A 14670-nucleotide genomic window follows, 5' to 3' on the forward strand; every position below is an offset into this window, starting at 1 on the left:
GTGCACTCGTAATAAACCATCCACTAATTCCATTCTGACTGCTGTTAACTAAAGACGTTGCAAGTGGACCGATGTAAAGGATACTTTTAACGAGCTCAAGCAGTTGATGTGGAGTAACCGTTCTGCTCTACTGTCTAGGTAACTGAATGTAGAATCGAGAATACCCCTTACGATGACTGAAATTAGGCTAGGAAACGACAATATACATTTTTTTCTTTTTATTTCATTTCGAATCTTGTGTATTTTAATTACCAATTGTATGAAGAAAACTTCTGTGTAATTTCAGAGTATTTTCACCTAATAACATTCACTACCGTCGTGCGGGGCTACTATGGACACTCATGAATACGAATTTTTCGAAATAAAAATATGGTTCCAATCTGTTCGATGACTTTGGGACTATTATGAAGCAATATTTTCCCCTTCATTTGACTAAAATTGTTCTTCAAACAGAGACTTTCCTACTTTTCTGGACGAGAAGAAACATCGAATCGACCAAACAAAATATACAACGCATCAGAACATTTGCTTTGTAGGCATTGTTTCTACAGTACATAAATTTCAAAGGGTTGTTCAAGCATATGCAATCGAGTATTTTTCGTTATACATTGTAAATGACAGTTTCCACTAAATAAATGACTGATGGTTCCTGTTTTAAAGCTGTCTATATTACAATATCATGTTGTTCATAATTCCTGAAATAGCACAGAACCATCTAAAAACGCATATATTTATTGAAATCCTAATTCAGTATCGGAACAAAGTGGTTTTCTAAATAACTCTGGAATTGAAAAAAAAAAAGACACGGACACGTTTAGTACTTCCAGTGAGCTTTTCGTTCTTTGAAGAAACCACGACACTAGACAACGGACTAGCATGCAACGCCCAGTGGCACAGCCGAAAACTTTTCCGGCGAGAATCGAATCCGCGCTCCTAGCACGATGCGACTAAATGCTTGGTGACACTAGCCGCACGACCACGAAGCATGCAGTATTGTTATACTTCAAAAATTCTTTATTTAAACCTCACACGGTAACCTGTAACAGCAATGCACAGTTATAAAAAGCAATGGCTGACATCTGAGAATTAAATATATTTATTATATGAATTGCCTTAACGACAATAAATCTATCCCACTACTGAAAATTTATGAAACGCTGTTCATTTAATTGATAAATTTCGTTGGTATAAGAAGTGTATAAAGTAGCCTCCATTCGGTTCTATATGAGAAGTGTCCGATTTGTGTATGAACAGCTTTTTTGTTTATTGATGGATTTAGTTCAAATTTTGCATACATCTTGCATACATACTCACGGTTATTATGTGTAAAAACTGTGGAAATCCATTCACTACTCTGGGAGTTATAATGTCATGAAATTGAAAAATCATGAAAAAGTGTAAAAAGAAGCCCCGCACGACGGTATAAAAAATCTACGGTGATTCTGGTTACAGTTTACAGAAATAATAAACAAATTCGTTAAGGTGCTGAAGCACAAATTTGAAGAACCAAATGACGAATTGCTCTAAAAAGCTGATCATTTGGTAATCAGCTGGTGGTGACCAATCAATCAAATTTTCTGTGCAAATCAACATTTGGATCTGCAGCCAGGATAAAGAGATTTGGCATCCTGATAACTCCACCTTAATGAGTTTTGATTGAATTCATACTGAAATTTTTGAGAAAATTCTCTATAGAAGCCATTGAAGATGTTCTAGTTGCATTTCTGAGTTGCTGGAATTCTTGCATTTCTTGGGTGATTCCGAAAGGAATTTTAGAAAGAATTTATTGTGCTTTAAAAAACATCTCAGAGAAAAAAAAAATAATAAATGTTTTTATGAACCTTTTTGCCAAGTTTGGGCATTAAATTTAACTGAAGTTTTCAAAAGAAATCATTGAAAAAGTTCTAGTGTGATTCCTTAAGAATATAACAATATTCACTGCAAACGAAAAAGTAAAATAAAATCTACCTAGGAATAATTTTTCAACTTCTGATCAAATTTTGAATGAGTTTTAGCGAAAACTACTCATAAAATTTTGCCAAATGTTCAGTAAAAAAAATCTGAACCCTTCACTTCGGCAAAATTCAACAAAATTTTGCTGAAAGCGTCTTGGTGTGTAAGTTTGTTATTACCAGAATTAGTGAATTGGTAAGTCAGTGTGCATGAATTAGTGAGTGAATGAGTTAATGAGTGGGGCAGTGAGTAAATGAGTTGGTGGGTTAATGAGTATGTGAGATCTTTTAAGAGTAAATGTATTGGTGAATGAATTAGTAAGTTAGTAAGTGAGTGAGTGAATAAATGGGTGAGTTGATAAATGAGGAAATTATGAGTGATTGAGTGAAGAAATGGTGAGTTGGTGAATGAGTGAGTAAATGAGTTAGTGAATGAGCAGAATGGATGAGCTAGTAAACTGACGAGTAAGTGAAGCATAAGTGATTTTATGAGAAAGTGAGTTTGAGTGTTAGTGGGTTAGCTGGCATAAATGTCCCAAATTGAGGATAACGTGCCTCTGGACCCGACCTTCTGATAGTGGATTAGCTATAGATGGTGCGTTAAAATGCAAGTAAGTAACTTAGTGAGTTAGTGAGAGGAGTAGTGAATTAATAATTATATGAGTCAGTGAGCGAGTGAGCTAGCGAGTTAGTGAATCAGTGATTGAGTGAGCTTGGTAGTGAGTGAGTGCGTAAGTAAATGAGTGAATTAGTAAGTAATTAGTGTAAGTTAGTGAGTGATGTGGTGAGCGAATTAGTGAATATGTGAGTGATGTAGTGAGTTTACAGCTAAATGAGTCAATGAGCGAGTGAATGATTTAGCTAGTGATTTAGTGAATTAGTGAGCGAGTGAGTTTGTTAGTGAGTGAATGTATGGATAAGAGTATGTCCTTGAGTGACACAAATTTCACAAATGGAGTAAAACGTACCTCTGGAGTCGACTTACTGATACCTGATGAAGTGTGTGAGTAAGTAAAGGCTGTTAGTAAGTGATGAAGTGAGTTGGGGAGTGAGTAAATGAAGGATGATAGTGAGTTGAAATATTGATAATGTGTGCGAGTGAGTGAATTATAATGATAATTAAAAGTTGTAAATAAAAGTTTACAAATAAAATCTCTGGTTGCGTACCCGAGTAGATTTTCTGCTGGGATAGTTTCAGTAATCATGCTGAGAAATATCTCTAAAATTATCTCCAAAGATTTTCCCCAGTTTTTTTTCAGAGATTCCACCATAAATAAGATTTCGTCAAGAATTCTTCTTTTCCTTCAAAAATTCGTGGTAGAATTCCTCCAGAATTTCTTTGCTGCGATCTTGTCAGGAGTTTTTGCTCATATTCTTACAGGATACCTCCGTGAACGTCCAAAGCATTACAGGAATTCCACCTGGAACCTGGAGATTTTTGAAAGAATCCCTTGAGATATTGCCCTAAGATTTTTTCCAGGCATTCCTCCTGTGGTACCTCCAAAAGTTTTCTTGGGATACCTCCAGAAACTCTGTTGAGATTTCCTTCGAAATTCTTGATTATATTCCTCCCGAATTTTCCCCAGAATGTCTACAGGAACTCCTTTAAAGATGTATCCATGAAATTTTGAAGGAATCTTCACAATGATTTTTTTAATTACTCCGTGGATTTATCAAGGAATATAGAGGGATATTCTTAAGAATTTTTTCAGAAGTTCCTCTTAAAATTCCTTCAGGAATTTCTGCTGAGAATTCTTTCCAGAAATTTTACTGATGATTTATTAAGGGAACCATTCTAGGAATTTTGGATTTCTCCAGGATTGCACAGTATATTTCCGCATAGGGGAATTCTATGGAATTCCCTGGTATTCCTCTTGGCATTACAAAAGGAATATCTTTTGACATTGTTTCAAGCATTTCTCTTGTGATTTATTCCTGTTCCCGCAGAGATTTTTCTAGAAATTATTGTTGGGAATTTTCCTGGTATTCATGCTAAAATTTTTCAAGCCATTTCTGTTGAGATTTCTCCGTGAACTGGTACGGGGCAACGTACAGGGGATGGCCAAAATGTTTGGGATAGGCAACTTTTTTTCTCCCACAAAAAAAAATCAACATGCTGTAACTTTTCATAGAGTGAATAAAAAAATCTCAAATTTTGACTGTTTGTCAACCTATTATATGTGCATCATTGGTACAAATTTGGGCTCGATTGATTAATGTATCGCAAAGTTTGAACCGTTCGCGTAAAACACTATTTTTTAGACAACTCATTTTTGAGCTGTCATATCTCGGAAACCAGTGAACCGAATTGAATGATTTTTTTTAACGTTTATCAACAATATATTGATACTTAATACGACGTTATAAAATGTTATATTTTCTCACGGCGAATTAAGTTATACCGGGTTGAAATTTTTACCCATATAGAGGAAAATAAGTAAAATTTACAATACTACACAAAAATTACTAAATGTGTTCTTTCTTCAATCTAAATAGGCTCTAATATATCTGATTAGAGATAAGTTGAGGACAGAAGTGGAAAATCTTTGGATATCATCACTAAAATTTATTGACATTGATGTAAAAATATAACGTTTTTTCGAGAAAAATCCAAAAAGTGTCAATCCATGCTAACTTTTTTCAACGTTCAAAAAATATCTATGTTTTAATAGTTTGTGAAGCATTTGTAAATTGTTAGTGTACGTTCAAAATTTCATTCAATTCGGTTCACTTGTTTCCGAGATATGACAGCTCAAAAATGAGTTGTCTAAAAAATAGTGTTTTACCCGAACGGTTCTAACTTTGCGAAAGATTAATCAATCGAGCCCAAATTTGTACCAATGATGCACATATAACAGGTTGATGACAAACAGTCAAAATTTGAGATTTTTTGATGCACTCCATGAAAAGTTATAGCATGTTGAACTTTTTTGTGAGAAAAAAAAGTTGCCTATCCCAAACATTTTGGTCATCCCCTGTATATCAGTGCTCCCTAGCTTACGTCGCAGCAGCAAAGTTGGTCGTCGAATGTGCGACCGTGCCGAGCTATCGATGATTACTCAATTAGACGAAATGCGAAAGTAAGTCACAGCTTCATAAAAACTATTCGGATAGATTTGTGAAAAGACGGAGTGTTCATGGTGTGGTGGATTTTTTTTTTACAAATTTATATCTCTTTTTCTTATAATTACAAGTTTTTCAGTATGTTTAAGACATACCAACAAATCTGGTAAATTTTAGTAAAGGGCAACGTATATCAGTATTCCCACAGAACTTTTTCGCTAATTTCTCCGTGGACTTCTCTAAGAATTTCATCGAGAATCCCAACAGGGATTTTTTCAGAGATTTCAAAAAGAATTTCTCCAATCATTCTTCTAAGAAATGCTCCAGGATATTTCCAGGAATTTCTCAGGGGATGCCTCAAGGGGTTTCTACAGAAATTATAGCATTCCTTCAGGAATTCATGGATATAGGGTTGCGCCCTTAATTTCTTATGCATTTTATCCAGAAATTCTTCAAAGGATGCCTTCAGAAATTTCACCTGGAATTTAACCAAGGATTTCTCCGGTGAATCCTTATGGGATCTTCAAAAGGATTCTTCCACAGCTCCGCCTCCAAAGATTGTTTCAGAAATTAGTCTATAAATTTCTCGAGGGATTTCTTCAGGAGTTACACCCATTTTTATGATAAGCGTGCTGTTGCGTTGTCTGTAGCCTGTTGCAGAATCAAATATTTGGGCCTGTCTATAAACTACGTAGACTCTTAAAGGAGGGGAAGGAGTTAATTGAGAGTTCCAGAATTTCGGAATTTTTGTAAGGTCTAAGATCTACAAGGGGTAGGGGAAGCCTGAGATCAGAAATGAGTCTTCGTAGTTTATTGATAGAGCCTCGTCGTGGCCACGCAGCAGGGGATGTTCTCAACGCAGATGATTTATTCGAATCAATGCTGGAGTATTCCTCGTGGTAATCCACAAGAGTCAATGAATTCCACCAGTATTCCACCACAAATTAAACAAAAAAACATCAATTCATGCATCAATTCCATTCAAGTATCTACACGGTGTTCAATAAGTTCGGATACACAGTAAAATTGAATTTATTTCCCATATGTAATTCAGTTTTGCAAAGTGGATGTACCAATTGAAAGCTTACAAAATACTGATCAAATACAGTATATGTTTTGAAATGAACTGTCCTTTATCCTTTTGTAATAATTGCAAATGTGTCTCAAGTTCCTTTCGGCCGGCACGCATGTCTGTCATTGGTATTTCGTCTAGTTTTTATTGAGTAATGGTGTTAAGTTAAATCAAATATGGTTGTTGTCCTCAGCATTAGTGGTAGCAACTATGGCCATACGAAATAATTTATAAGATTCAGATTGGGTGAAGAACGGACTCATTTTATTTTGATCTTTAAAATTGCTGAAATTGCCGCTGTACTTGTTTAAATGATTTTTGTTTTGTCAAAAAACAAGGCTGCGTTATATCTCAGTTTAATCCATGATTATCTTTTCCAAAACTTGATTATATTCCTATTGTGGCAAATTTGAACCAAAATTGGCTTTATATAATGTATTTATGCCTTTTTCATAGATTTCAGCACATTTTGACTAAACTTGCAAATTTATCACCATGTCATCACTGAAATAGCAGTGTACAGCTTTTGTCTATTAATTTTGTTATTTTAATTTAGTATAGTGAGATGTAAACTCAAAAGTTAACGTTTTAGACTTCTGTAGCTTGAGCAACTTATCGAAAATTATTCCAGCGTGCCGGAGCTAACAAACTTTAGATACATCTAAGCCTTATGAAAAAAAGTAGAAAAAGACTTTATTCAAAACCATATGCTATATTTGATCAGTGTTATATGACCTTTCAATAAATACATTTACTTTGAAAATCTGAATTACAGATGTGAAATTAATTCAAGTTATATGGTGTATCCGAACTTATTGAACACCGTGTAAAGCAGTTCCTAATCTGATAGAGCTCGTATTAAAGTTTCTTGCAGAATTTATGCCATACAGTGCTAATCCTTAGATCTTGTTAGACAAATATATGGGGAAGCTGCGTAGTAAAATTGAAGGTACGTGGGGAATTCTTCCAATACATCCATGTTAAGCCATCCAGGATATCCATTTCCACAAAAGAAAATCTATGAAGAAATTTATTATGAACAATTTTATTATGTACCCATTCTCCAAAATATTATAAAACTGTTCATCAGTAGTATTTGTAGCGACTACATACTAGTTTTTTCGTTTGTGGCTTCGTGGTCGTGCGGCTAAGGTCACCAAGCCTTTAGTCGCATCGTGCTAAGGAGCGCGGGTTCGATTCCCGCCGCAGCTGTCAGGAAAAGTTTTCGGCTGTGCCACTAGGCGTTGCATGCTAGTCCGTTGTCTAGTGTCGTGCTTCCTTCAAAGAGCAAATAGCTCACTGGAAGCATTGAACGTGTCTGCGTCTTTTTTTTTTTTATTTCACAAGGAATTTGACTCAAAATTCTAACAAAAATGAAAAAAAATACCACGCATCTTTTGCATTCTGTGTGTAACTAACAACTTTTTAGACTTGACATCACAAAAGACTTCAACGCAAGATGTAGAAACAAACCCCTTCTGAAATATGTACTGTATACAAAATTCTACAATCTTCCACCAAGCTCCCAGAATGCTCACGATCTTCCCCCAATTTCCATCCACCAGGTGTACCTGCCCGCGAGGATACAAGGGCAAACTTTGCCAGGAGATTCAGTTCTGCGAACTGCAGAAGTGTCCCTCCAACGCGACGTGCCAAAACTTGGACACCGGCTACGAGTGCATCTCCAACATGACCTTCCACGATGACAACGAACCGCTGAAGTTCGTGTTCAATGCCGGAGGTGACCACATGCAGCCGTACACCAAGGACACCAACATGGACACCATCGAGATCTCCTACAGGACCAAGTTCGGGGGGACGTTGCTCTACGTGCAAGAGAGCGATATGTACTTTGAGATTTCGACGATCAACAAACTGGTGACCATTTCGTGGAAGCTCACGTTGGATCTTCCGCAGAACAACCGGTTCGAGTATGACGAGGACGACAACTACGGATGGCACACAATTTTCATTAAGGTTTCGAACAACGGCAAACTGGAGGCCGGCTGGAAGGGATGGGAAACGATGCTTGACCCGCAGCCGCCGATTTCCGTGGACATCGACTACTTGGCGTACAAACATCTATTCTCCGGAAAACACTACATCTATCTGGGTGGCATGCCTGCCATTTCCCACATCGAGAACAATTCCATAGTAAACGGTGGAATCGACAAGGGTTCCACGTTCAAGGGATGTCTGGGAGAAACCAGAGTCGGTGGTTACCTGTTGCCGTATTTCCCACATGACGTCATCTATCCGGACACGTTCCAGTTCACTGGTCCTCATTTCAATCTGAACTCCAGTCAACCGGAAGAAGGCTGTATCCTGTGTTTCCAACAGTCTTGCAAAAACGGCGGCGTTTGCAGCAATCCATCGGAGAAGTACGCCTGCGATTGTCCCGCTGGATACGATAGTGATGACTGCTCGCAAAACATCGACGAATGCCTGACGGCCAACTGTACGAACAACTCGACCTGCATTGATGGGGTGGCCAGCTTCACGTGCCAATGCCTGGAGGGTTACGAAGGCGACCTGTGCGAGTTCGAAATCGACGAGTGCATGTCCAACCCTTGCCAGAACGGAGGCTCCTGTACGGATCTGGTGGCTGGATTTTCGTGCGAATGTACCGAAGAGTACGCAGGGACGCAGTGCGAAATGTTCCGGCTGATAACTTGCGAGAACCTGCCCTGCAGGAACGGGTCGATCTGTATCGATGGATTCAGTGAGTGTTGTTTGAATGCTGGGTCAAAAAGTATGTGGAACTAATTGACTTTCATATTAACAGATTCCACCACGGGTAATAACTTTACATGTTCTTGCAAAACCGGATTCTCCGGGCCACTTTGCGATGTCCCATTCTGTCAACTGGAGGAATGCCAAAACGGAGCGATTTGCATGACGAACGACGAAAATGTAAGTAACTGGGAGTCGAGTCACTGAATCAAAATGATTAAATTTTTTGTCAGTCGCGATTTATGAATGTGATGGAATCCAGTCCTAATTTCTGTATCCTTCATCTCCCGCCACAGGTTCCGGTGTGTCGCTGCATACCGGGCTACACGGGACGCCTGTGCGAAATCGAAATCGACGAGTGTGAATCGATGCCGTGCTTCAACGGTGGCCGGTGCATCGATTTCATCAACGACTACAAATGCAACTGCACCGGGACGGGCTTCGAAGGGAAGAACTGCGAGGTGGACATCGACGAGTGCTACGAGCTGCGGATAAACTGCGGCGGACGAGGGTCCTGCATCAACACCAGGGGATCGTTCAAGTATGGCTGTTGCAGACTATGATTACTAACGAAGAGAATTAAGTAACATATTTGGGGTGATTTTTTCAGGTGTCAATGTGACGAAGGAATGTGCGGAAAGGAATGTGCCCAGGTGGATCCCTGTATACAGAATCCGAACCTGTGTCAAAACGGCGGGGAATGCATTGAAGATTGTGATAAGGAACACAGGTATTACTGCAACTGTACGGTTGGATTCACCGGAATCAACTGTTCCGAACAGGTACGTTTCTAGTTGTTTGCTTCACCAATCATAATGCTTTGTACAACGCTTCTGAGCAACACGCTCACCACGCCTATACACCCTTAAATGAAACAACACAGCGCACGAGTAACTTTCACGCAGCGAGCAAAAAGACAAAAGAATTTTCACGCAGATTTGTGTAACACCGGATCAGCACATTTTTTGTGTTGATCCGGTGTTACACAAATCTGCGTGAAAATTCTTTTGTCTTTTCGGTCGCTGCGTGAAAGTTACTCGTTGCGCTGTGTACATCGAGTTCTGCGTGTATCCATATCATCCATCTCATTTTCTCTCTCCATAGGATGGCGAGAATCAGGTTATTGAATTAACCTCCTTTATGGATACGGTGTACTACTATGTCGATAAGATTGTGGGGAGTGTTCTATTCTTTTTCTAAACTGTTTTGTGTCCGCGGTGGTGTTTGATCTCACAAAACATAACCATCACGCATCAATGTACATATTGCACAAGTTTGGTTATGTTTCTGTTTTCTACTAATATGTAGTTTCACAATTAACTAACCTTCATGTCTAACCCGCAAATTTTTTCTCAGGGAACGTCCATAAATTACGTCACGCTTTTAGGAGAGAGGGGGGGTTCAGTAAAGTGTGACAATCCATACACAAATTTCAGAGGTCTCATACAAAAAGTGTGGCATAGGGGGGAGGGGGGGGGGTTGAAAATGGGCAATTTTCGCGTGACGTAATTTATGGACGCTCCCTCATCTAACTTACTAGTCTACTAAGCATATCTGTACTATGTTGTTTGTCTAAGAAAAGTTTTTGACATACACAACTTGCTGTTGGTCAGCCTGCCATTTCTCTGTAGTTCAAGCATGATTCAGGAGACCAGAGAACCCTCTACTTGCCACCCCTGTACATATCCTTCCAACAATGTTACCCGGAATGATATATCTACCGTATACTTGTTGCATACTCGACCTTTGATCCACGAAGCGTGGGCATTCAAGGAGCGCGTGTTCCAGCGGTCTTGTCGCAAACTCCGGACATGCGGGGGAGCCTTTTTTTCTTCTTAACCATGGTGGGATAATTTGAATAAATGAATCTGTAATAATGCCACCTAAAGTGAAGTGAAGTGTGTCCTCCCATCTACCCTTACTAGAAATCCCATTCCCTTTGCCACTTCAACATAGACGATGTTCTGGCGATTCGTCTCGCGCCTCTTATGCCGCGTCGCTCGAAGCATTCTTCAATTCTGCCCCCATTAGTGAATCATGCCCACTATCACACATGCCGCGTATTTTTAGACAGTGCGGTATGCGCTGACCACTCTAAGGCACATCCCGGTCAACCATATCTTTAAAAATCTTTACATGTCTTTATAACGATCTTTAAAGACGTTCATATCTAAAATCGATAGCGATCGTCATCGTTTCTTAAAGAAATTTAAATAAGAGCAAAGTCACATCGTTAACGATAGATAAATATTTTTGAAGATAAATCGGTATTGAAAATAGTGGGTTCTGTTTTATCGACCTGTCAAAATCATCAAAAAACTAAAAATAACAACTACCTCACCACCCACCCTTCCTGATCATATATGTATTGTGATTTTTTTGTAATCATTTCCTAAATTGGGTATTGAACTTATATTCATAGGAACTTGAAGGTATTATGTTGATGCTTACTTACTGAGTCACACACTATTTCTAAGATTATGGCTGGCCAAAGGCATATATTCCTTCATCGCAACATAGAACCAATTACCAATTAGTAATTTACGATAATTCCCAAAGATGCAACAGCGCTAAGGTATATCAAGCATTTATGAACTGAATCTTTGTTGGGAAATCTCAATTTTTCAAATCAAATAAGATCCACATAATTTCATAAAGGTTCCCGCCCGGTCAACCTTTAGCGCAGGAGTAAGTTTTCCTGGAGCACGGGAATCATCAGAGGGGTAATCATCCAACCAACACGACGGTGCGGCGCAGTGGCTTCCTACTGCGAATGAAATTTCATATGTACCTACCGACAGCATAAACTCCTGTCCTGGATTGCTGTCCCGGGGAGCAATCCGGTGAAATCCGGCCTTATCTGGACCTAAGAAACCGTCTTTTCACTTTGGTTTCTTTTTTTCTAACTCGGGCAAAACCAAAACATTCATCCTGTCATCCAAAGTATCAGAATACCCAGAATACCTTTGCTCAGCTTCATCAAACGATACCGAGCAGAACGATAAAGGAGCATCGTGACTGATATTTGTGTTTCGATACCAATATGCAAAGTTACGTTGATATCGGAAAATGAATATTTTCCGATAAATATTCATAAAGGAAACCGAAGTTCCAGCGACAACATGGAATTTAACGAAATAAATTTGACGGCTTTTCGGGCCCGTATGAAGTTGATCACCAATATTAACTTCTTTTCCCGATCAGCCTAGATAGCTGTGTAGTGTCGGTAGCGGTTAGTTCAACTGGCTAAGAATAGCACTACGGACCGCCTGTTCCAGTGGTAGAAATCCACTAATCAGGTGACCCCTAATTCATGGTGTTATGCGGCTTTACGCTTACCGTGCCTAGGAATGAATGGCTAGGGGGGTCTAATAAAAACCTAACCGCAAACGGAGCCTGTGGAGTACCAGGGCACCCTCCACAGTATTTGCCCTTACTGTGCTAACCGGAACAATAGCGCGGTGGACCTTGTGTTTCTCCGAGACAATCAGCTGCCCTTCTTCAATCTCATACTTGAGGCTGAATAAGGGCGGGATTATGAAGATGTTATTAATTAGTTTAAATTTTCACCTATATGGTTTCGCATTATGCGTTTTACACAGTGTATTCTGTGCATCCTCGCCTTTGGCGCACTCAAATCGATACCGATCTGGCTTTATTGTTGCTGTTCTTTTTTGTGCTGTGATTGTTAAGAGTTTATTCTTGCCTAGTTTGGGTAGTGGCTACGGTTAGGATAGCTCAGATCAATCTTCAGCACAAAAGAACAGCAACGATCAATCTTTGTAGACTTATGCAAAATGGTACAGCCCAAGTGGCGTTAGTCCAAGAACCTTACTTTCGTAAGGGGAATTTCTATTTAGGAAACCTTGTGAATCCGGTGTTTGCTACTTTCAGTAAAAATGAAATGGCAAACTCACGTGTCATGCCTCGAGCATGTGTGCTTGTCAACAACGCAATCGTTGCTACACTCATCTCTGAACTAACTACCAGAGATGTATGTGCTATCACAATAGATGTATCTGTTGGAAACCTCAACAGGAAATACGTTTATTGTTCGGTTTATTTACCGCATGATGAACCATCCCCTACGGATGCTTTCAAGCAAGTCATTGCATACTGCACTTCAAAAGGCCTTCCGCTAATTGTTGGTAGTGATGCTAATGCTCACCATATAATCTGGGGCAGCTCAGACATCAATTTGAGAGGCTCCAGTTTGATGGAATACTTGAGTAGTACAGATCTTGGATTACTTAACATAGGCAACCGCCCAACCTTTATGGTATCTGGTAGAGAGGAAGTGTTAGACATAACGCTTTGCTCTAGCAGAATTAGTCATGAGCTGACCAATTGGCATGTGTCAGATGAAGAATCTTTATCTGACCATCGTTACATCTTGTTTGAACATGTGAATGTTACTTCGCAAACTTTGCGTTTCAGGAATCCCCGGTCAACCAACTGGGATCTCTTTACCGATTTGGTTGCAGCCAAATTTCAAGGATACTCACCATCAATTGACACTCCAAGTGATTTAGATGATGCCGTTGATACTACAACGGCCTTCATCATGGAAGCTTTTGAAGAAGCCTGCCCTTTGCGGTCTGTGAAGACCACAAGAGGAACCCCTTGGTGGAACTCCGATCTGGCGAAGCTCAGGAAACAATGTAGAAAGAGTTGGAACAGACGACGTTCGGCTGGATCGGAGGCTTTCAGGTCGGCTCGCAAGGCCTACCAGAAAGCTCTTCGGTCTGCTGAACGATCCGGCTGGAAAAACCTTTGTACAAATGTTTCCAGTCTGAGTGAAGCCAGTCGATTGAACAAAATCCTTGCAAAATCTAAGGATTTTCAAGTGAACGAACTTCGTTTGCCAAATGGTGATTTCACTTCCTCTGATGAGGAAGTTTTAGAATGTTTATTCAGTACACACTTCCCCGGATGTGTGGATATTACATCTTCGGATGAACCTGATGTCTTTTCTTGTAGTTATGATTCTTTAGCTTCGGCTCGGAGTATCATAACTTTAGAATCGATTGAATGGGCACTTAATAGCTTTGCTCCTTTCAAATCTCCTGGGGCAGATGGGATTTATCCTATTTTGCTTCAGAAGGGATTTGATCATTTCAAACATGTTTTGAAACAACTACTTGTTTGCAGTTTTGCTACAGGGTATATTCCCAAATCCTGGCGGGATATTACTGTGAAGTTTATTCCGAAAGTGGGTCGCGCGTCGTATGAAGAAGCAAAGAGTTTCAGACCTATCAGTTTGACCTCTTTTCTTCTGAAATGCTTAGAACGCATAGTCGATCATCACATCCGTGATGTTCATCTGGCCAATGTGCCTCTTCATGTGAACCAACATGCTTACCAATCTGGAAAGTCCACTGTGACTCTTTTACACAAAGTTGTTTACGATATCGAGAAGGCATTCGCTCAAAAGCAATCTTGTTTGGGTGTTTTCTTAGATATCGAGGGTGCCTTTGACAACGTGCCTTTCGATGCCATATTGGAAGCCGCACGGGGTCATGGTATATCTCCAATGATTTCCAATTGGATTCACCAAATGCTCAAAAACCGACATCTCTTCTCGACATTGCGTCAAGCGGCGATTAGGAAATTGAGTGTTTGTGGATGCCCCCAAGGGGGAGTCTTATCACCACTTTTATGGAATCTCGTAGCAGATACGCTATTGAGGCAACTCAATAATAGCGGTTTTCCTACTTATGGTTTTGCCGACGACTACCTAACATTGTTAGTCGGTATGTGCATCAGCACCCTTTTCGACCTGATGCAAAACGCTCTTCAGGTAGTTGAGGGTTGGTGTCGCCAATATGGCCTTTCGGTAAATCCGAGTAA

The 14670-nt window shown here is 39.7% G+C and overlaps 1 protein-coding gene across 3 annotated transcripts in view; it reads left to right on the forward strand.

Moving 5' to 3' along the window:
* The window catches only part of LOC109405715 (protein crumbs), a 67372-nt gene that overhangs the window by 38723 nt on the left and 13979 nt on the right, over positions 1-14670 (forward strand). For all 3 annotated transcript variants that reach the window (XM_062856284.1, XM_062856283.1, XM_062856285.1), the window contains 5 exons: positions 55-138; positions 7653-8809; positions 8873-9000; positions 9117-9361; positions 9431-9602. In XM_062856284.1, the coding sequence (XP_062712268.1) occupies positions 55-138; positions 7653-8809; positions 8873-9000; positions 9117-9361; positions 9431-9602 (1786 nt within the window). The remainder of the gene's footprint in view (positions 1-54; positions 139-7652; positions 8810-8872; positions 9001-9116; positions 9362-9430; positions 9603-14670) is intronic.

Source organism: Aedes albopictus, chromosome 3 (genome assembly GCF_035046485.1).
Source record: "Aedes albopictus strain Foshan chromosome 3, AalbF5, whole genome shotgun sequence".
NCBI lineage: Eukaryota > Metazoa > Arthropoda > Insecta > Diptera > Culicidae > Aedes > Aedes albopictus.